This window comes from Onychomys torridus, chromosome X, assembly GCF_903995425.1.
Source record: "Onychomys torridus chromosome X, mOncTor1.1, whole genome shotgun sequence".
In the NCBI taxonomy this organism is placed as follows: Eukaryota; Metazoa; Chordata; class Mammalia; order Rodentia; family Cricetidae; genus Onychomys; species Onychomys torridus.
In genome coordinates, this window is record NC_050466.1 from 65532325 (window position 1) to 65556917 (window position 24593).

The window sequence follows — 24593 nt, forward strand, 5'->3', positions numbered from 1 at the left end:
TGTCCAATGTAGTTCAGGCTGGCCTGGGAAGCACAGAGATCCACCTGCCTCAGTTTCCCAAGTGCCACAATGCCCAGCTAGGTTTTGTACTTTTAAAGTAGAAGTTAATTTTACTTAGTTTTATATTATCTAAATTTTATCAATGCATAATATATAGTTATGGTATCAAATCCTCATTTGGACACTAAGCTATATACTACCAGATTTTTTTTAAAAGTAAATAAATAAAAATGTAGTTTCAGCATAGTATATATAAACTACACTGATCAATTGTTTAAAGTAATTGCATTTTTAAACATTTTTTGAAAATTTCATGTTAGAACTTTACTTACATAATTTCTACTCCACACTCTCCTCCCTCTAGTTTTTCCCATGTCCCATGTCCCACTAAACCTTATGACTTATTTAATTATTATTGTTAAACAGACATGCATAGGTGTACATGTATGCACACACACACACACACACACACACACACACACACACACACACACACACACAAATGCAGCCTGCTGAGTCCATTTAATGTTGCTCAAATGTGTACATGTTTGGAGATGACCACTTGGCATTGGATAACCTACCAGGGTCTTATTTTAAAAATACAGACTGTAAATATCATGGCTATAAATATTGCTGAGCATGTTTCTGTGGATATTGAGTGCTTTGAGCATATGTCAGGGAGTGGTATAGCTGGTCATGTGATGGATTTATTTTTAGGTTTTGACTTCTAGTCTGGCTGTACCAGTTTGTGTTTCCATCAACAGTGAATGATGTGAATTGTTTTCTTGATCTTTGGCATTTTGACTGGGGTGAGATGAAATCTCAAACTTGTTTTCTTTTGCAATTCCCAATTGCTGAGGGGTGGTAAACACATGAGGTATTTCTTAGATATTTTTATTTTTTCTATTGAGAACACTGTTCAAGGCCAAGGCCCACTTTTTAAATGACTCTGTGTTGTTTTTTTCTTAATTTCCTTATGTACTCTGGATATTAATCTTCAACCTGTTGATTATTTCTTTGGCTGTGCAGTAGCTTTTTAGTTTTATGAAGTTCCACTTGTCCATTTGAAGTCCCAGTCAGAAAGTCCTTTCCTACACCTGTGTCATGTGGCACTGCTATGTTTTCATGTAGCCATTTCCATGTTTCAGGTTTCAGGTTTAGGTCTTTGATCCATTTGTATTTTTGTGCAAGGTGATAAACATATCTCTAGTTTGATTCTTTTACATGTGCACATCCAGTTTTTCCAGTGCTATGTGTTGAAGATGCTTTCTCTTCTCCAGAGAACATTTTTGGCATCTTTGTCAAATATGAATTGCCTGAAGTTATATATGCTTATGTTTGGGCCTTCTGCTTTGCTTGTCTAGTCTATTTTGTTGCTGGTACCATGTTTTTATATTATTTTATTGCTTTTATATTTTTTATTTTTATGATTATAATATTATAACAATATTCTTCCCTTCCCTCCAAACTTTACCATACACCCTTCCCCTTGCTCTCTTTCAAATTCATAGCATCTTTTTAATTAGCTGTTATTACGTGCATAGCTGTATATATATATACATATATAATCCTAAATAGATCATGCTCTGACTGTGTAATGTTGGTTATATGTATGTTTTTCAGGACTGACGATTTGTGTTGGACAACGAGTTGGTGTGCTCTTCCCCAGGGAAGAAAGTTCTCCCCCTTTCAGTGTGGCTAGTTGTATAGAGTTGAAGTCTTCCGGGCTTTTTCTTACTCACTTTGGCATGTCTGTTGGTTAGTCCTTGTTCAGATCATGTTTAAGCAGTCATGTTGATGAGAGGTTATGGGTGTAGATCCTGACTTTACCAGGAGACACAATCTGAAGTCTGGAATAGCAATCACAATCCCTTCAGGAATCTTTGTGCTCAGGATTGCTTTGTCTATTTGGTGTCATTTTAGTTGTGTATGGATTTGAGAATGATTTTTTTTCAATTTCTGTGAAGAATGGTGTGGCTATTTTGATATTTAATTTAATCTGTAAGTTGCTTTTTATAGGATGATCATTTACAAAATATTAATTTTACTGATTCATGAATATGGATATCTGATTTTTTAATATCTTTCCCAACTTCTTCAGAGTTTGTAATTTTTCATTGTAGAGGTCTTTCACCTCCTTTTACCTCCTTTTTTGGATTTATCCAAGATATTCTATATTGTAAATTTGGAGTATGCCAATGGTCTCTTTCTCAATGTGTTAGTTGTTGATATCTAAAAGGGGTACAGATTTTTGTAAGTTGATTTTACACCTTGCCACTTTGCTAAATATTGTTTCTAGAATTTTCTGGTGAAATTTTGGAATCTCTTATGTATACCATATCATCCACAAATAGAAGCAATTTGACTTCATTTCCTGTTAATTTCCCTTTAATTTCCATCACCTGCATTATTGTTCCAGCTAATGCTTCTACCACTATATTGAAAAGGAGTGGGGGGATAGTGGACAGCCATATCTCATTCCTAATTTTTATGAGATTGTGACTTTTTCTCTATTTAGGATAATGCTGGCTGTGGGGTAATCATATAGCTTTAAACTAAGAAAATATTTTAAATTGCACTATAAAAAAGAAAGCATGGTGGGCAATCCATGGAGATTGCGCCTATAAGCAGCATTCCTCCATAGCCTATGCTTCAGTTCCTGACTCCAGGTTCTCATCTCAAGTTTCCCCTTCCTTCCCTACATGTTACTCTAAGCTGAAATAACCTCCATTTATACATATATAGTAAATATTACCTCTGGTCAGTAAGATATTGTTTCATTGTTAATGCTGAAATACCATATTGGTTTTAGTTCTATTTGCAATCACTATTATTTGCCCTGTAACCATACATTCGTTTATCCTGAAATAAAAAGTAAATTCCATTATATTTTCTTTTCACTATACTATTGCATAGAGTGATTAGAGAATGCTTTTGTTTCCTAATGGTAGGCATGAGTATACATACTCCAAATTAATTTTTACAATATAATAGTTTTGAGACTGTTGTATTATGTATTATTACATTTTATCATTAATACAACTCTTGATAAGCATCAGTTCAGTTCACCTCCATGACACCCACAGCAATCCATGAAGTCATCCAATGGCTGTTCTTTGCTTATTTCATAGGAAGTAAAATGTAACAAAAAGCCTAAAGAAAATAGTGTACATTTTGTACTATATCACATAGCAGTATTCAATTAAATTAGAGGCTATTTGATATTTTGACCACAAAATTAAATAAGTACTTAAAAGCAATGCAAAAATATAAATTGTTGTAACTTTTAAATTCTATAGCAGCTTTTGTAAATTGAAAAAAAAGTATTGAATGATTTTTATTTTTAATATCAGAAAAATTCAAGTATAGACTGGCTTGATTATTAACATTGCTTTAACAGTTTGAGTTAAAAGAAAAAAAAACTGACCTTTAATTCCACCACTGAAGAGGCAGGTTGATCTCTGTCAGTTCCAGATCAGCTTGGTCTACACATTGTACTCCAGGCCAACCAGTCAAAGATACCTACTTAGACCGTGTGTCAAAAAAATAAAAATAAAATAAAATAATAAGAAAAAAGAAATTCTTGGCATTTTCACTTTATGGGAAAGAAAATGGGGTGCAGTTCAGGGTGATTGTTTTATACATATTTTTGAATTTCAAAGATTCCTTGTTGCAGAAGATTGGAGAAGACCAATGCTAGAAAAAGGAATAATACTATGGAGGTTTTTTCAGGATTTAATAACTGCTAGTACTGACAGGGATTGCTGTGCTAACCATGGTGGTGACAGTCTTTGGCATGAATGACTTTAGTCATATTTAGTCAGTCAAAACAGTCCAAAAGGATTGTCTTTATTTTATAAGTGGGCAAACTAGGATTTAGAGTGGTTAAATTCAAAACCAAATGAGTAAATAGTGCTAGTACCTGATAGATCCTGATAATCTGACTATATAGTTTATCTTCTCCACTGCTATGAGATTTTAATTAGTGAAGCAATAATAAGAATGAAAGAATATTCAAGTTGTTTGGGTAGATAAGTAAGGCCTAGGGACAAATAAGAGGTGGAGAGTCAAAGAACATTTGCAATAAGTATGACATGCCTGACTTGGCTGACCCAGTAAATAATCAAAATAGGCAAACCCACTATCCAATAGGAGATATAAGGAAAATATTAGAACATATTTTGATTGCCTTATTTGATCATTAAAAAACCTTAGACCTTCCTAACATGCTATATGTCCCTAATTATAAAATAGGGCTATTGTTCTTATTAACTGTTCTTTCTACACTATGTCATTCAGGATAGCAGAGATTTCTCTTATACTTTGCTCACTGATCTAGTTAATCAGAAAAGGCCCTAGCCTGTACTGTATACTTTATATTTTTTGAGGGAATAGAGAGATGTGGGATAAGAAATGAGCCCTGTGGACCACCAACAATTGAAAAATGATTAAAAGTTTAGCTCATGCTGGGCATGGTAGCATGCTCCTTTAATTCTAGCACTTGAGATGCAGAGGCAAAAGCAGGAACTGAGTCCAAGGCCAGCCTGGTCTATAGAATGAGTCCCAAGACAGCCAGGGTGATGCGGAGAAACCCTGCATCCAAAAAATAAAAATAAAATGAGAAGTTTAACTCAAGAAAACAAATATAGACATGTAATCATAATAAAGAGGAGTTTATGTGAAAGTAGTGTTATGGAAGCAAAAGAAAAAAATTGAAGAAAAAAAGACACTTATCAATATGGACAGATGTTGCTAAGAGATTAGATAGGATAAAGTATGTGGTAGATTAGGAAATCAGGATATTTGTGAATTATTTGGTTGAACATAATGTGAGAAAAGCTGCAGGATAGTTTTCTATTTTAACTTTCCCTCTGATTCAATTTTTAATCTTTAGTGATTATGGAAAAAGAATATTAAGACAAATTCTAAGTCCTAATAGTACATTAGGGAACTTGACTTTGTTCCCTCCTCTGCCTTGGGTTGTAGGAATATCTATCTGTATTGCTCCTTGGCCCATAGAAATTTTAGAATGTATTATTCCCAATTTAAATGTAACAGAATCTTATCTACAATTGTGTTAGATGAGAAATATTCACTTGTTTTGCTGGTACACCATATAAACTTCTGTTAGATATTGTTAGTAGATATGTGTTTATTATATGTTTAGTTTTCAAACAAAAATGTTCATTACAACATTGCAGATACCCTCTTTTGTATATCCTAAAATCTTTTTAAAAATATTTTAACCTTTATTGTTATTTTATGTGTATGAGTGTTATGCTTTTATGCATGTCTGCACACTCTGCACATGTAGTGCCCATAGAGGCTAGAAGAAAGTATTAGATTTCCTGGAACTGGAGTTGTGAGCCACCATGTGGGTGCTGGGAATTGAACTAGGTCCTCTGGAAGAGCAGTAAGCTTTCTTAACTGCTGAACCATCTCTCCACATTGCAGGTCCTAAAAAGTGTACACAGATAGCAAAACACAATAATTCAATGCTAGAAAAGTGAAAGGAGTAGTATCCATGACCATTGTTATGAATCTCTAAAGTACACTGCTTTTTTTTGTTTGTTTTCTTTTCATTAACTAAAATTTGATTACTTTTTTTTTTTTTTTTTTGGTTTTTCGAGACAAGGTTTCTCTGTGTAGCTTTACGCCTTTCCTGGATCTCACTCTGCTGGCCTCGAACTCACAGAGATCCACCTGCCTCTGCTTCCCGAGTTCTGTGAATAAAGGCATGCACCACAACCACCCAGCCATGATTACTACTTAGGTATAAAATTTCCATATGAATGATGCTGTGTAAATGTTAAAATTTTGATTTTTGGGTATATATTTGATTTGTAAGGTTTAGCCATTATAATTAAATATTGCTAAGTATTTTGTCTTATTTGAAAGTTCTTTATATGTAAAATTGTCAGCCTACATGAAATGGAACAATTCCCTGAATATATTGTCCTTAAATGAGATTGAAGTAATGATAAACTCTAGGTAAATTTATGGTAGTGTTTAAGTGCGTATGACTGTGGGCTCTAGATTCAGACTTCTGGATCTGAACACTAGCTCCCAGACTCACTCATTCTGTCACTCAACATTTATCTACCTTATTGTTCTATTTTATAAAACTAAAATAATAAAAGAATGTCTATTTCATAAGAGTTACTCTGTATATTGTTATTATGTATGTCACAATTAGAACAGTAATTCACATATAGTAAGCTGGCAGTAACCACTAGTTTGTTTATACTGCTAGCATTTAATTATGAGTATTTCAAGTAAATGTCATATTTAAAGTATTAATACTATAACACTGCTTTTGATTAAGCTTTCCTTTTCTGCTACTTTGTATTAGATATAGTAAAGGAGCCTTGAAAAAAGCATCAAAGAAAAAAATTTTAAGAAATTTATAAAGAAAAATTTGATAGATAAAAAATTATTTCTAAATTTTAAATCTTCTAATTTCACTCATTTTAATCTAAACAAGTCCCAAATATTATTTTATCACTATGTAAGCTTTATAACAATTCATTTCATTATTATTCAAAATTTTATGTTATACTATTTCATTTTGATGATTTTCAAAAGCTATTCTTAATCTTCACAGTCTTTGTTTTTCCATTGTAGGTCACCATTTGCTGCTGTGACAGACTATTCAGTCACAAGAAATAACGTCATACAACTCTGCTTGGAACTAACAACAATCGTGCAACAGGTATTGACTAAGCATTGGTTAAATCACTAGCTATTTTATATTTCAATAGTGAGCAAATAATTTTTAAAAAGCAAATTATTTAATGAATAGTATGCATGTATCGTAAGTTTTGTTTCTCAGAAGATAGAATATGAATTGGAGTACCTAACTTCATTATTATAAGATCATGTCTGTCAGTTTCATCTTCAATGGACTGTCTAAACAGTATCACTTCCACATAATTAATTAAATCACTCCATTCAACAAGTTCAGATTTTTGCTCTAAGATATTGATAGTTTTACTTTGTGTGTACTCATAAATAAATAAATATACCTAAGAGCTTTTGGTAATGATCTAATTACTTGAGCTGATTTTTCACTGAAATATAAGCCAGAGATTCCAAGATCAAATGCCTTCAGGAGTCCAAAAACTGGTATAAATGTTTGAATCAATTCTTTTACAAAACAGTGAGGAATGTCAGAGACTGAAGTAAATTTACTAGTAGATCTATAGAAATTTATCTAAATAAAGTACATCTAGGAGGATTGATATTAATAGCTACTACTCTCCATCATAAGTTTCATGGTACCCTGTTGCCACTGCTTCTTTCTCAGGGTACGTAATCTAATCCAGTGATGCAGGAATTGGGATAAAAGGGGGCAATGTATAATGATGCAAAAAATTATCAGATAAGCTAATGAAACTATGATCGACTTTTTCCTCATGCCACCTGTTCTTGATTATCAGCCATAGCTCTCAGGTTGATATATATATGTCAAAAACTAGGAAATTTGATTAATATAGACTTACTAACTTCAGTATACTTTTGTTCTATCATGTAGATATTTTTGCAACATGTATCTCACACTTTAGGTTCTCAGTATTTTATTTAGGGCCTAGTGAGTAGCATTGTTACTCCTCATTATAGCATACATCAGGCATTCATCAGAATTATATGATGGAAATGAAAAGCTTTTGTTAGTCAAAGAAACATTCATGATGATGGGGAAAATTTTTTAGCATTTTATCAATTTTCTTTCTTTTTTTTTTTTCCTTATTCTTTTCTCATACAATACATCCTGACAGCAGTTTCCCCTCCTTCTACTCTTCCCAGTTTCCCCTCCACCTACTCTCTCCCCAAAATCCACATATCCCTCAAAATAGCAGGCACATATAAACATATGAATGTATTTAGGATCCATTAAAATATGATTCATAAAAATAGGCCAAATTTCAGTCATAGCTATTGGCCTGGGTTCCAGAGCAATAGAGTCCAGTGTGAGCAACTGATGTTTGATACCATGAAGAGGTGTTAGAAATTTGAAATGCTTGGGACCCACTTCAAATGTATTATTGCAAGTTTTTCTAGGTGGTTTTGGTTGACATGAATAGCTCTAGGGAACAGAGGTAATAGCAATAACATACCTTATAGCTAATGTTTCCTGTTGGTATGACTTGTCAGAAACATTTTTTTATTGGAAAATTTTTTCTTACAATATTTTCTGAACATGGTTCCCCTTCCCTAACTCCTTCCAGATACCTTCACCTCTCAACCCACCCAATTCTAGGTACTTTCTTTCTCTTTAGAATATATACAACCAGCAAAAATAAACAAATCATAATTTACAAAACGAAAAAGGTATCAGAAACATTTTTAATGTATTTTGTAGAGTGATATCCTATTTTTTTTTTAACACAGTCTGTGTGCACACAGTAATAAAACACATAATTAACACTTTACTGTTACTTGGTAAAAATCTATAGTAATTTTATTACATGTTATTTAATCTTTTTTGCTTTTACATGATACCAAAGACAATTGGAATATTGTGAAATTAAAATGAACTTTATTGTTTATTTTTATATTTATACTAAAGGAATTCACTTATTGCTATTTTTATTATGTCTACTGTGAAAATATTTTCAAGTATATTTGTGAAATAAAAGTTGCTGTTTAATTGAGTAGTGGGCTAACACTGTTTATTTTTATAAACCAAGGCTACAATTCAAAATGGCAGCTATGAATTTGCTGGTAATCCTTGAGGATCATCAAGTAATCATTGCTTAACTCACACATAATCAATGTTTTCTTATTTGGAAAGGCAATACGCAATGGGATTTTGAACAAACATTATATATAATATGAGGTAAAAATAGTTTTCTATGTTTAGAATTTACAGATTATACAACACACCATTGTTCTTAACCTTCAGCTGTTATTTTGAGAAGAATATGGAAATCATTTCTAGTGAATTAACATTTTTCTGCAGAGATAAGCAGTGATGGAAATGCAGTCCATGTCAGATGGTCAGTCCACACATTCTGTGATTTTAAGAGCCTGCCATGTAAATAGTACTTAATTAATTTCTTACTTTTCTCCAGATTGCATGAATGTCTGCTATTGACAGTTACTCTATATAAAACATACCCCATTCTCATATTGCCCTTAAAGGCTTGTTGCTGTTCTCTATAGGACTTTTCAGTAGCTTTTCTGTTCAGCTCAACATTCTCCTTAAGCATCTTATTATTTAAGTTTTGCTACTTAGAGGTCAGAAAACACTAAGTATACTAGAGAAGTGTAGTAGAATATTATTTTAAGGTGTATTACTTTTGCTTATTTTGCATTTGTTTAACTCTGTGAAGCTGTGTTACTGTGCCTGTATAAAACACCTGATGGTCTAATAAAGAACTGGCCAATAGCAAGGCAGGAGAAAGGATAGGTGGAGCTGGCAGGCAAAGAATATAAATAGAACGGGAAGAGGGATTGGAGAGCTAAGATCTAGGAGCCAGAAAAGGAGAAGGACATCAGGAGCCAGCCACCCAGCTACACAGTAAGCCACAGAGTAAAAATAAGATTTATGGAAGTTAGAGAATGGGAAAAGCCCAGAGGAAAAGGTAGACAGAATAAGTTAAGGAAAGCTGGCTAGAAACTAAGCAAGCTACTGCTGGGCATTCATAAGCAATAATAAGCCTCTATGTGTGATTTATTTGGGAGCTGGGTGGTAGGGCCTCCAAAAAGAGCAAAACCACCTAACAAAAGAGAAGAGATTATTTTACAGGATGATCTTTAAGTATATATTGTCTTGACCAAACATAAAATTACTAAAATACTCCAAATGTACTTAGAACACAGAGGGACGTTTTGTGTCCTCCAAACCCACTATATATTCTGTTTGGATGATGGTGTACCCTCTTAGGACATTTTGCTCATACGATACCAGCTTCTGTATTTTAAAATTCAGTAGCTCATGACATTTGTCACATCTACTTCTACCTCATTCTCATTTTCCCATCACATGTCCTGTTTGATGTGTCATCTTTACTTTTGAACAAAATCTTATGTTGTTGGTTTTTTCCTTGGTTTTCCTCATTCCTAATTTGTACCTAATTCTGTTGTTCCTTAAAAGAAACATTAAATGCAAATTCCTCTTAATAAATAATGTCATGACATCCTGTTTTAATCTGTCAGTATAGAATTGATCACCATAGAATTAGTCATTGCAAATCTAAGCCCATGTTGCTATTTACAAATGAATTGCTAACGTCTTCCTTTGGGATTCAAAGGAGTTAACATGCTGTTCCAGTATAACTTCAGTTTTATCTTCAAGAACTCCCATGTGTCTTAACTGTACTCTAACTCATACAGATAAAATATCATTAGTCTAACTTCTTCCTTTGGGATTTAAGTGAGCTAATATGCTGTTCCAGCATAACTTTGGTTTTATCTTCAAACTCCCATATGTACTAACTGTACTCTAACTCATACAGATAAATTATCATTAGTAAAACAGATCTTAGTTTAGCTATTTGTCTTATAATACCTCTGTGCAATACGCACAATATGATTGTGAGGCTGATGACATAGCTCAGTGATAGAGCACTTGTCCTGTATGTATATGGCACTACTTCAATCCTCAGTGCTAGAAAAGGTAAAAATAATAAGTGATTATTTATCCTCATAACCACATTCCAGGCAAGCCTAAAATATCTTTCCTGAAACACCATACAGATGCCTAGTGCTAACAAAATTCATCTTTTAGGAATTTTGTATATTAGTAGACAAAACGTATCTCTGAATTACTGCACTGTTTTTCTGCTATAAATGATACATCTAAGATTTTCTGAGCTCTGTGTTCTGTTTCTGCCCAGAGTATCAATAGGAATGAGGACTGATAGATAAAATCATGAAATAAAATAGTTAACTTTATTTCCCAAATTTCCCAAAGTGAATTTAAGATTATCAGAAAAGAAGGATTTTTTTTGCACACCAAAGGATTGTTAAGTTTGACAAAGGAGCCTATAATAAACAAATCCTAAAGTTATATTTTAAAATAAATTGCATATAGTTAACATCCAACAAACTGTCTAATCCAGCCATTTTATATAAATAGTAGCCAGAGGTTTATTTGGAAATATATGAAGTACCTAAATATAGAAATTAAACTTTAGCTGCCACTTAAAAGGACAACTTGAATAAGTAAGGAATAGACTTTAAAAAAATATCTAGGGCATGCATTTATTACCATGCTTTCAAGAAATCTCACCTGAACAGTTTTATGCTTTGAAATATGCTGTGCTTAAAATGATTTTTCACTCTACTTTAATTATTTTTATTCCCTTTGCAGCAAGATGAGAGGATCAATATCTAAAAATAAACTGTCATACATGGCTTTTCTCCCTTTCTTAACACAAAGGGGTGGAACAATAAAGTAAGTGGAAAATTCTTATTGATGTTGGACACTTCTATTTCAAATAATGTTAAAATTAAAGAGGAAACACACTCTAAATATCCTTTGAAAAATCTCCATTTGGAGGAATTTACGTAGTCTAATTGAATCTACACCATTTTTTCTTATTCTGTGTTTGGATAGGTTGAGATTTTTGAAGCATTTGAAGATATTTTTCCCTAACAGTTTTGTTCCCTACATAAAATTTGTTATAAAAACACAAGAAAAATGGAGAAACTTGTTTTAAAAATCTTAACTGGAAAGAATTCTCACAAAGAACTGAATCTTCTTTTTAGAGCCCTGTCAGCAACTGAATCAGAAAAATGAGACAGGCACCCACACATTTCTTGTCAGCATTGAAATAATTGCCATGATACCTGTCTTTGTGGGTATCAGCATAACCTAAAATAATTCTACTGTACCATTTTAATATTCTCTACTTCAGACAAAAACTGAGATTGTCACGAATTAAGAAAATGAGCATTAAAGTGTCGTCATTTTGAAAAGTAAAACCTTGATGAGGTTGAGAGTACTTGGCACAAGGGACAAGGATGAAGGCAGTTTGTTTGGGGAGATGCAACCCAGCTCTGCTGAAGATCAGTCCACACTGGAAAATTTACGTAATGACTTTTACAATTTGTAAACATAAGTGATCACATCTAGCTCAAAATTATTGGAAGGATCAAGCTAAATGGGAGTTAAAATGGCCAAGAGAAGTCAAGTGAAAAACAAGAGGGATGTAAAAAGAGGGGGTAAAATATTTTTATTTAAAAACCAAATGTACATTTTTTTTTCTCTTCATAGTGTCTGTTAGTTTTCTTGGCCAAAATTTACACTTATATTTGAGTTTTATGCTGAGAAAATAGTTTCAAGTGTTGTAAAACATTTTTAAATCAGATTTCTATTTATTGAATTCAGAGTGAATACTTTCTTTTAACAATTCACTTTCTGGCAAAATGCTTTTACTTGAAATAGTTGTTCTGTTTTTCTGAACTTTTTTTTTTTTACTTTGCTCTATTTTTACCTGTCATAGTTATTTTACTTCATTATAAATACATATTTAAGAAAAGAAAAAGGTATTATTTTGTTGTTGCTGAACAATCTCACTTAAAGTATGTATCTGTGCTTTCTAGACATTTTAGCTTTATAATATCTTTTATATAAAATAAATAAAGTATGTATCTGTGCCTTCTAGACATTTTAGCTTTATAATACCTTTTATATAAAATAAAATTAAATATTGTATTAACTCTTACAATATGATTTTGAAAGTAAAAATATAAATGAACAAGTAGAGTATACATCATTTAAAAATATAGTCTGATTAAAATTTAACTAGTTTTATCTATTTAACTTTGGGATTTTAGTTACTCAAACTAATCACTTATGAGAAAATTATAACTTTTTATGGCAGTGAAATAGAATTTTTGATTTATATTTTAGAGTATACAATTTATAAATACTTAGAAAATATTGCAGAAATTGTAAAAAATGTAGCCTAGAATTCATTTTAAATTTTTAATTAATGATTTATTCACAGATAAATTCATTAATAATAGTCTACCTAATCTTAAATTGTCTTTTGGAATATATCTTAACATTTACATTTATATGTAATGCAGAAATTAATGTTGGACATATATGAACTTGCCACTCATACTTACATTTATAAATCACTTAGATTTGAGCATGTACAACTCAAAACATGTCCATTTTTGTGGTCAATGTATAGTAGTCATACAAAATATATGTATCAATAAATCAAACTTTAGTTACATACATTTAGTGATATAAAATGGTAGACTAAATTGTACTTGAACAGGCAGAATATATATTCTTTAGTTCATGCAGTGTTAAAGCCTGAAAAGCTGAGCCAGAGTAGTCTCATAGTCATTTCGAACACAGCTTTAAATACTTTTGCTGCATGCTCAGGGTTAGTGCTTGAGCTTTCTTAAATCAGACATTCTAGGTGACCTGAAAATTGAACAGGGCTCTTGGGATTGAAACTAGAGCATTTCAGACAAAAACCAGGGCAAACCTTATATATAATTTTTAACCAGCTTGAATTATACTAATTCAGTGATGATAGTATGAAAGTTGATTCTATTTTTCCTTCATATTTAAATTAATACTTTTAATTCAATTCACCTATAGTTTATCCTTTAAATTTTCTTCAGCTGCTTTAATAATTCAGAAGCGGTGTTTATATCTTTTCAGGTTTCCTATTTTATCCTAATATAATAGATCAAAAGTCAGATAATAGAAGTATTAGAGACAGTAGTAAAATAGCTTGAAATTTTTATCTGAATACACATATAAAAGTAGAATTTGCAAAGTTGATAATATATTAAATGTATGTACAACTGTATGTTTTCAAAGAATTCTTAGTGGGTTAGAATGTTATAATCAGATAAAAGTACACATGCATAAGTTTCATGATCTTAAGTAATCACTGATTTGCATATTTTCTTAAGGCCCAGGATGAAAGAATGAGTGAATAAATTACTAGAAATTCCTCAAAGTCATCCTGTCAAAACACTTTTTTTTTTTCTGAGACAGGGTTTCTCTGTGTAGCTTTGCACCTTTTCCTGGAACTCACTTGGTAGCCCAGGCTGGCCTCGAACTCACAAAGATCCGCCTGGCTCTGCCTCCCAAGTGCTGGGATTAAAGGTGTGTGCCACCACCGCCCGGCTGTCAAAACACTTTTAAAGATGTAGTCTGCAGCATTTTCTGTACCAAAAAGAATAGATAGTTTATAGTGCACTAGTTAAGTTCTATCTAGTTTATAGTGCACTAGTTAAGTTCCCATCTAAAAGATGGGGATTGACAATGTACTATTTCTCATACGTCTGCCTTATTTACTATATTATAGTTAAATTTTGTATTATTATGTTGTACAATATTCTGTGTGTACAAAAGAATATATGTGGTATGTTTAGTATAGAGCATAATAATAAATATCACATAAATTGATCTTATAAATTTAATTGTTGGAATGCTAAATGTTTTAGTTATTGAGCTACTCCTGCATCTTCTCTGTCTACCGTCTCTTGTGGTTTGTGTTTTTTGTCATTTTGGTTTTTTGTCTTTAAAGATTAATTTATAATACCTCACTAAACATATTTAATGATGCATGTCTTTTGAGCTTTAGAAAAGTATTACCACTAAGCATCTCACTTTTTTCATTTGGTATGTTTCTAAATTTTTATTTGATTTATAGCTGTAGTTCATTTCACTAAATATAATATTGTGTCCTGCTCCTATTCACTTATTAGTTTATTCTCCTGATCATGGATATTTGAGTGTATACACACATTTAATTATACAGCAAAGCATATATACTAAGGTATACAGTTCACTGCATCATTTTCTCAAAATACTTTTGCTTATTACATTTTTTTATTTTCACTCAACCCATGAACTTTTTTGTCACATATTTTATTATATAATTCACCTTTCAAAAGCTTTTATAATTTTCTTCAAAAAAAATCCTAAGAAGTAAATTTTACCATTATGCCTATGTAATGTGAAAGAAACAGTTGCCAAATGTTAGGTGTAAGGAAACAGATGTAGAAAAGCATGTTAATAGATCTTGACCCTCAGAGGGAATAAAATAAGCCTCAGAAGATATTCCCTGGTGTTCAACCATTTGCAACATATGGTGACTACTTTTTCTAAAATTTCAAGCTGAAAGTAATACCAATACATTTCTAAGAGGTTTTGTATGATAGATTGGGTGAAAGCCAAAGGCCTCAGCATATCTAGTACCTGGCACATAAATGTTTGCTGAAAAAATGCATAACTTTCCCCTTAAAAAATTCACCAAAAGAAGGTTATACAAATTCTAAGTTAGATTTAGTAACTACTCTGATACTAACCAGAAAATACTAATTTTCCAATCCATTTATATTGTGACTGTGGCACATACAAAATTAGTTGCACATATTCTGAAGTGGCTTATTTCTAATCCTTTTCCTCTTGGTCTTTGTACCTTTAGGGAGAAGGGTTAAAACAATGATGTCAATACCAGCATCCTTCATAGTGATTGGAGGAAATGAACAAGATAGGAATTACTGTGAACAAGACCAGAGGTTCAAGGCAGAGACTTGATTTGAAGATAGGGAAAATTTTAATCCAAATCCATGTGTGTGTTCCTAGCATCACTTAGAATCATTTGTAGCTTAAAAACAACAGTTTTGATCTCATATTAAACTTGGAAATCAGAGCCTTAAATATGAAATATAATGTCCCTGAACAATGAAGTGCTATATATAGTATGTGTTTTAAAAGAAACTAGATGGGAGATCAAAGTATCAATAAAGATATCTTTGTTAGTTCTGAGTCTTCCATAACTAACTCTTTATTGGTTCTGGTTTTCATATGTGTCTAACTCCTATTCAGTGCTGTGCCAATTTTTCTGAAATGTTTTTCAAATGTCTTTGTGTTGATTATCAGGAGTTATCAATACTATAACTATTAATTCCTTTGTGCTATCTTACTGTTTTATATTCCTCTTCTCAACTCATTGACTATTTCAGAACATGCTTTTTTTTCACCTAAATTCCATACATAAATGTTCAATTTCTGGACAGTTTCTGTACTTTCTACTACGAGTGAAATGCCCCCAGGTACTTTTCCTACTCTTTCTAACCCCTCCCTCACATCCTGCAGAAATCCTAGTCCACATGATTTTTTTCAGTCACTAGGAAAGATGCATGCTATTTGGTATTTTTATAACACATGTATTTCCTAGAAATCAAATTAAGAAGATAGACCAAATATCATTATCTCATTTTTCATAATTTTCCTTCCCCAAACTCCCAAATGCTAAGATTACACAATAATAATTTTACACTTAGTTACTGTCATTTTTATAAGTGACTAAATTCAAAGTTAGGGATATGACATAAGTGACATTATTATGGGATTTAACCAAGGTGGTCATTACTCCTCAAGTTTAGCTTTATCTTAGAATCAAATAAAGAGCTTTTATAACTACCAATGTTTAGTCACCACCTAAGACCTATTAAATCAAGCCCCACTGTGTAGTGGGACTTGACATTAGTATTTATTAAATGATGTCACAAATAATTCTAATATAGAGCCAATTGTGATTATCCAGTGCTCTATTTATACTTTAGCAAAATGAATGTGAGATGAGTAGAAGATGTATATGAAGAAGAACATCTTGTTTACCAAATGTTGGTCCAAGATTACTGTGGGTGAAGCATTTTAAACATGCAGAATATGCAGACTTTACTAAACCCTGAGAAGTGTGGAACTCAGTTATTTGTGAGGGATATCAGCCCAGAACCTGATCAGTTGAAAGCCTGAGAGAAGTTTAGAATTCATTACTAAAAGTGGCTCATATTCTAGGTATGGTGGCACACATCTGTAATCCCAGCACTTGGAAAGTAAAGGCAAGAGAATCACTGCAAGCTCAAAGCTAGCCTTGTCTACCCAGTGAAGTACAATACTAGCCAAAGCTACATTATATGACCCTGTCTCAAATACACACACACACACACACACACACACACACACACACACACAGGCACACAGGCATGCACTCATGCATGTATGTACACACAGTTCACAATCCCTTTCTGCAGTAAATTCTAAAAGGATTAGATTTGTTCTTTGAAATATTGACTATGTTATTTTTATTATAACTCTTAAATTTGTTATGGGACAGCTTCATACATACATATAGATCGCTGTCACCTGCCACCTTCTCTGAGATCCTTCCCCACAATCCCCATTTTACCCCTCTTTCCTCCTTATAAGTCTCTTTCTGCTATTCATGTACTTTTCGTTTTATTTTGTAACTTGCTGTGTTATCACGAATCTGAATCTACCTATAAGAACATCTAGGTTCATCAGTGGGTAGACAGTGTCTGTACCTCTCCTTGAATCCACCCATGGCCAATAGTTCACTAGGAAAGATTATGGCCCCTGAGACCCATGCCAATCCATGATTGCCTGTTGATAGTCCCAGTTCTTTTCAGCCCAAGGCAGGCAGCTGCTGCTAATATAGAATCATGATTACATGGGCTGAGTCATGCCTGAAAGATAATATTTCACAGTCCTTCTCCCTGTCTTCCAGATATTATATTCTTTCAGTCCTTCCTTCCTGAGTGTTTCCTGAGCAATAGGTGGGATGGTATATGTGGCATAAATCATAATTGGTCTTAATAAAAACCTGGAGCCAGATATCTACAGCTTCCAAATGCCAGTTACTTCCTGTCTACCCATGCCTTTATTGCCTTGCTATTCTGCCATCTGATTTGCTCTCTGTCTAGCTACATCACTTCCTCTTCCCGGCCACTTCTGTCACTTCCTGTCTGTATAGGCCTCCAGAACTCTATGATTGGTACTAGGCTTAAAGGCATGTGTCACCACGCATGGCTCTGTTCCGTAGTGTGCCCTCGAATGCACAGAGATCCTGCCTACTAAGTGATAAGCTTAAGGGCATGTGCTACCACTGCCTGACTTCTTTGTTAACTTAAAATGGCTTACTATTTCCTCTGATCTCCAGGCAAACTTTATTTATTAAAGCACAAATAAAATATCACCACAGGAGTCAGAATGACAACCAACATCAAACAGGTAATTCAGGTGAATTTAGGCCCTAATAAGTAAAATAAAAATGATTGAAATTATACCTAGTGGTACCAGCCTGAATTAAGTAATTAGAAAAGGCAATCTTGAATTAACCTTATAAAAATGAGATTAAACTGTTAATGAACCCACTATGGCAAAAGAGTAGACCTACATGAAAGTGGCAGTGATTTGAGACTGATTATGTGTTACAGTGTGAAGAATGACATTGTACCCAAATTTCTTGAAATGAAAAGATACCCTAGAAAATATGGTTTTTGTATTAAACTACATTCATTGTATATTCATATGTATATCTTATTTTTCCCTTGTATCACTCAAAATAATTAAGATTATGCTGCAGGAGCAATCTGAAAATGTTACTGGCTTCAATAGTGGTGCTCATAATCTCTATCTACCCTGTTGTTAGATCTGCTATATCATTTCTTTATTTCAGAGCCACATGTGATACTCTGGTCATCATGACAGGTAACATAGTGAACTGTGTGCTTTTTCATAGGGCTTGTCTATGGAAATAAGGCATAATACATCAGCACACAGTTTATTTCCTATAACATATTATGTGTCTATCACTGAATTTAGTCACTCTAAAAAGTTTACTTCTCCTTTTAAAAAGGCAGTGCATGTTTGGAAATGTTTAAATGTGACCTGTTGAGAGAAAATAAATGGCGTGTTGAATTTTGCCCAAGTATCAAATTCTAGCAAGTGATCATTCAATGCTAGTATTAAGAAACCTTAAATGGAGATCTGGTGTGTAGAATATTTCCTTGGAAGGCATATCAAATTAAGCTTATAATTTAGGCTTCTATTTCTTAGATTTATTAGAATTTAAGTATTCTGTCTTCATTGTCATCAATCTAGAATATTAATCAAGTGCCTAAGAAAATGGTACTTTTACAATGCTGCTCTTACCAAAAAGAAATGATTTTACTTTGCCCAGGAAAATACAATTTAAATAGATAAAAGATATATGGGTTAATGAGTTTTTTAATGCTAATAGTAGGAATTTATTTGAATAAATTATATTATCAGTTTTTTGCCATCCAGGTGGGAAATCTTGAAGAATTAATTAGTGTATATCTTTATGGAGTATATGGTGTTTATTTTTGCTTGAACTATTTAATTAAAATTGTCTCAAGGGAAAAATTTCCCTCGTTGCTATTATATAGATTTTTCTTTTCCGTAGAATATGTTAGATGGTCTTTATAGTGAGTAACTTGAACATCTGGAATCTAGAAAAGCTTTGCATTACAAAGAAATGTTACCTTCATTGTATGAATACTTCTTTATATCTTTTATGCAATATAAAACTTTATAGAAAGAAAGGCTCGATTATTTTTATTATAAATATCTGCTGAGATCATGCACATTAAAGTTAAAATCAGACTCACATTCAGAATGTTTTTAAAGCTGTGAAACTCAATCTTTTTTTGTACAAAATAGAAGTGTGAAGAAACTAAATGTACTATGAGTTTGGCAATTACATATTTTAGTTTCAAATGATAAGTTTTGAAAGTTACATTTTTATAACTCATCTGTAAAACATTTATTATAGAAACTGAACATTGAGAATCAGTGTAATGAAACATTTATAAGGTGAATTAAATTTATAGAATCTATGGGGCACCTAGAGAAATTAAAGTTACAAGGCAGTTGTCTATAAGGCTCCTTTTTTAAAATATTGAGAGTTTAATAGGAAAGATTAAGAACAGACTCAAGCTTGGTGGTGGTGGCTCGCACCTTTAATCCCAGCACTTGCAAGGGAGAGCCAGGTGGATATAGTTGATTCTGACATTGGAAGTTCCTAGCTTCAACATGTGTTAATGCTGATCAAGATGAAGTACTACTATAATTAGAATATATTTTCTAACCTACTAATAAATCATCAGCTTTAATATTGCAAAACAGGAAAAAATGGTGGCACACATCTTTAATGCCAGCACTGGGAGGCAGAGATGGGCAGATCTCTGGAAGTTCAAGGCCAGCCTGGTCTACAGGGTGAATTCCAGGACAGCCAGGGCTACACAGAGAATACCTGTTGAAAAACACAAAAAAGAAAGGGAGAGAGGGAGGATGGAAGGAAGGAAGGAAGGAAGGAAGGAAGGAAGGAAGGAAGGAAGGAAGGAAAATAGATAACAATTAAGTTTCTTTTTTCTTTCTCATAGCTCTTTCAGAGCCTTCCTAATACTGAAAACCTCTAAAATGAATATTCAGTTTTGCTACATTAATAATGTTCTAAGTTTTCATGTTGAAATAGATATAAAATATTGAATTTAAGCCACCAAAACTTGAAAATGCAACCTTTTACTAATAATTAAACCAACAGACTCTGTTGATTTTATGCTTTTGCTCATGTTCATTACATTTTTAACTACATTTATGTATTTACTTATTTTGTATGTATGTATTTATGTATGTGGGCATATGGGTAGAAGTCAGGAAACTACTTAAGGAGTCAGTTCTTTCTTTTCCCAACATGTGGCTTTAGGGAATCAAACTCAGGTCACTGCCACCATATGTGACTTTTAAAATTACAGGATCTCTGACCAGGTGAGATGGTTCATGCCTTTAATCCCAGCAGTCAGGAGTCAGAGATTAGCCTGGTCTACATTGTGAGTTCCAGGACATCCAAGGCTACAAGAGAAACCCTGTCTCAAAAACAAACAAATTAACAACAGAACCAAAAGACAGGATGTGGTGGTATTGTGTTCCCCAAAATATTGTGTGTTCCCCGAAATAAACATATCTGGGGTCAGAGAACAGACAGCCACTAGAACAAAGCCAAAAACGGTGGCTAGAAAATGGGAAGAGTAAGCTATAGCAGAAGTTGGGTGGTGGTGTTACACACCTTTAATCCCAGCACTTGGGAGATAGAGTTAGCTGGGTCTCTGAGTTCAAGGCCACTTTAGAAACAGCTAAGCATGGTGACCCACGCCTTTAATCCCAGAAACACAACCTTTAATCCCAGGGAGTGGGGGCAGAAAGAGAAAGGTGTGAGGACCAGGAACTAAGGAGAAAAGCATGTAGTGAGAAAAGCATGTAGTGAGTTAAACATTTAGTTAGTTAAGCATTTGGCTGGATAAGTGGTCAGGCTTTGGAGCAACACAGTTCAGCTGAGATTCATGTGGAGGAGGACTCAGAAGCTTCCAGCCTGAGGAAACAGGATCACCTGAGGAACTAGCAAGGTGAGATAGCCGTGGCTTGTTCTGTGTCTCTGATCTTCCAGCAATCACCCCAATAACTGGTTTGATTTCATTAATAAGACCTTTTAAGATTCCTACTACAACAGGATCTGTCTGTGTAGCCCAAGTTGGCCTCAAACTCCAGTTTCTCCCACCTCAGCCTTCTGAGTTCTGGGTGTAGAGATATCAACCAGCATGGCTACCCTATAACAATTTTACAGATTTTGTTTCTACAGCATCTCTTCCCTATACATGTTTTAATAAGGGAGCCAAAGGGTTGGACATGCCAGTACACACTTGTGATTTCAACATTTGGAGGATGGACACAGGGGTAGCAGAAATTCATGGTCATCCTGTGCTAAATAGAGAATTTGAAGTGAACCTGGGCTACATGGAAAGGCAAAATTCAACAGAATCATCTAAATAATAATAATTTTTATGTAATAATGTTTACTTCATCAATAAGATATTAATAGAACTATACAAAGTCATTCTATAATCTCTATTCCAACAGAAAGTGTGAAAATAAGTCAGATACAAATCTGTGCAGAAACCCTTGTTGGTAATATTCTCTCCCATTCCTCTTTGGTCCCATAACTCATATTACCACAGAGGAATCGATATCGTAACACTCTTCTGTTTATATCCTCAGAAACTCCCCTTAACATACAGTATAAATTTTAAATTTTTCAGCTCTTTTAAAAATTGTTGACTGCCAGCCTACCTTCTCCACCTCAAATTTCAGTTGTTTTGTGTCACAGTTCAAAATTCAGTAAAATCAAATTGTGCTTATTTCCCTGATACACTTAATCCTTGCTCCTGTGCTTTTCTACTCATGCTGATCTCTTCACTTTGGTATCCAGACTCGTAGCATGCTTCACTTTGATGAAATATATTTTAGCTATTTTTTGTTTTGCTACTATCTACTCATAGTTTTCCAGATCACTGAAATATTTTTGACAAAACTATAGATTTAAGATATATATGAATGATACTTTGGCATATGTATATACTATGAAATAATTGTCATATCCAAAGTAATTAACATATTTATCAGCTTACACAATTGTGTCTGTGGTATGATCTATCCTGTTAGCAAATTTTAAGCACACAATACATTGTTATTTACTGTAATCATCATGATGTGTAACAGATCTCCAGAACTATTCATTTTCTTCTGGTTTAGTTTTATGGTGTTGGACATGAAACCCAGGACCTTGTAAATGCTGGGAAAGTCCTATAAGCCCTCTATCACTGAACTGCATCCTTAAGGAAAGAACTTTTCACCTTGTCACTGAAAGTTTGCACCCTTTGAACATCTTTCTCCCGTCTTCTAACGCTTTTAACCAGCATCGTACTTCTTGGTACTATGAGTTTAACTTTGCTTTTCAGACTCCATGTATAAGTGAGATCATGCAGTAATTGTCTTTCTGAATCTGGTTTATTAAAAATACTATGATGTCCTCCAGGTTCATCTATGTTGCATGATTGATATTGAATGATCTATATTTTGGTGCATATGTGTTTATCACATTTTCTATATTGATTTATCTGTTTTTAGACACTTAACTCTTTCCCTGTGTTTTGCCTCCTTTGACTGATATGGCAATGAACAAAGCAGTGCAGATAACTCTGAAATAGTGATTTTACTTTTTTGAAAAGGAATGTACAGAGTTTGGATTGCTGGATAATATGGAAATTCCAATTTTAACGTTAAAAGTAGCCTAATTTTTCAAAATTATTGCACCAATTTATATTCCCATGAAAAAATAGTCAAGAGATTCCATTTCTCAACATCTTGAAATATTTTTGACATTTTGATAATTGCCATCGTAACATTAGGAAGATAATACCTCATTCTGGCTTTAAGCCTCTCTGAGAATTAGTGATATTGACCATTTGTATCTGTTTTGCAAAATTTCTACTCAGGTCTTTTGCTCATTTTTTATTGGATTATTTGGTTTTTATGTTTTATTCATTTGACATGTAAGTTCTTTGTATATTTTAGGTAACAATTCCTTATGGATACATAGTTTGCAAATATTTACTTTATCCTATTCCATTTTTAAAATTTAAATTTGTTCTGGGAGTTCTAAGGATGTAATCCAGGGATTTACATGTGCTTCTATTTCATGTGTTTGGTGGTTTTTGTTTGGTTGTTTTGGGTTTTTTTGATAATTTATTTTGTTATACAGAAACTTTTTAGGTTGACATAGTTCTACTTGCTATTTTTGCTTTTGTTTTCTGTGCCCCCATTTTTTATTATATGTATGTGTAAGCTTGATTTGTGTTGTTTCTATTTGGAACTGTATTTGTCACCTTTCTATTTTTTGAATGATCTGTGCATTTATTTCTTTAGAATCCATAGTAATGCATGACTTAGTCTAATCACTCATTATGTTTGTAAGAATTTAGTGATCAAGAAATGTGGTAAAATATCAGCATTCCACTACTGCTTTGTTAAGTAAGAGGCACTAATACTATCTTTGTTGAATATCCTTCCTTAATGTGCCATAGTACTACTGATTGGTGTATTTTAGCCACCTAAACAGATCATATATTGCAAAAGTAATTATAATCTCCAAGTGTATGGATACAGTGTATCACACTGTGTGCAGTAGAGGGAATGTGACTATCGGTGAGACAATGACAACAAAAATAGAAAACACATTTGTTAAGTAGAAAAAGATCTTAGGAGTTATATGATTTCGTCTGCTTCCATTTCGGGCTATGGATAATAATAGCTGCCAACATTTACATGTTTTGTAATATACCAAAAATTTCCATGTCACTTGATGTTTATAGGCAAACAGAGTTGTTATTATTGTGGTACTCATAACAACTCTCTGAGGTAAGTATAAACATTGCCATTATATTTTAATCTACTAATTACAGTTGTCTAGTCAAAAGAAAATTCATTGTTTTTCCTTGTATTATTGAGTGTGGCATATTGTAGAAGATAGAGAGAGGCATTAAGCATAATAGCAAAAAGATTCAGTAATTAACTACATTGAAAAATATTTTCTGTTACAGTTTTATTGCCAAGTAACTGTCTGCTTGTGCGAGTTATTCACCTACTTTATGTCCCTATTTTTTTATCTGTGAAGCTGTCATGATCATTTCCATCCAAATACTTCCATTCTTTTTGTTGTCTTTTCCCTATTACCACTTATTATCACTTAGAAACAAGTGAAAATATTAATTCTGAGAATAGTTGACCCTTATAAATAAAATAGATAATCAGTCTCTTTCTCAAAATAATGATAGCAGGAATACAAACAAGGCTATGATAATTGAGCTAGTCAAAATGGTAGATAGTATGCAGAAAACCTGTGCAAGACCTAGCCAGACAAAATCTCAGCATAGAGGGT

General features: G+C 33.0%; 1 protein-coding gene across 5 annotated transcripts in view; it reads left to right on the forward strand.

Annotated features, from left to right (window-relative positions):
• The window catches only part of Cnksr2 (connector enhancer of kinase suppressor of Ras 2), a 234530-nt gene that overhangs the window by 55113 nt on the left and 154824 nt on the right, over window positions 1–24593 (forward strand). For all 5 annotated transcript variants that reach the window (XM_036175532.1, XM_036175527.1, XM_036175528.1 and 2 more), the window contains exon 4: window positions 6625–6712. In XM_036175532.1, coding sequence (XP_036031425.1) covers window positions 6625–6712 — 88 coding nt within the window. The remainder of the gene's footprint in view (window positions 1–6624; window positions 6713–24593) is intronic.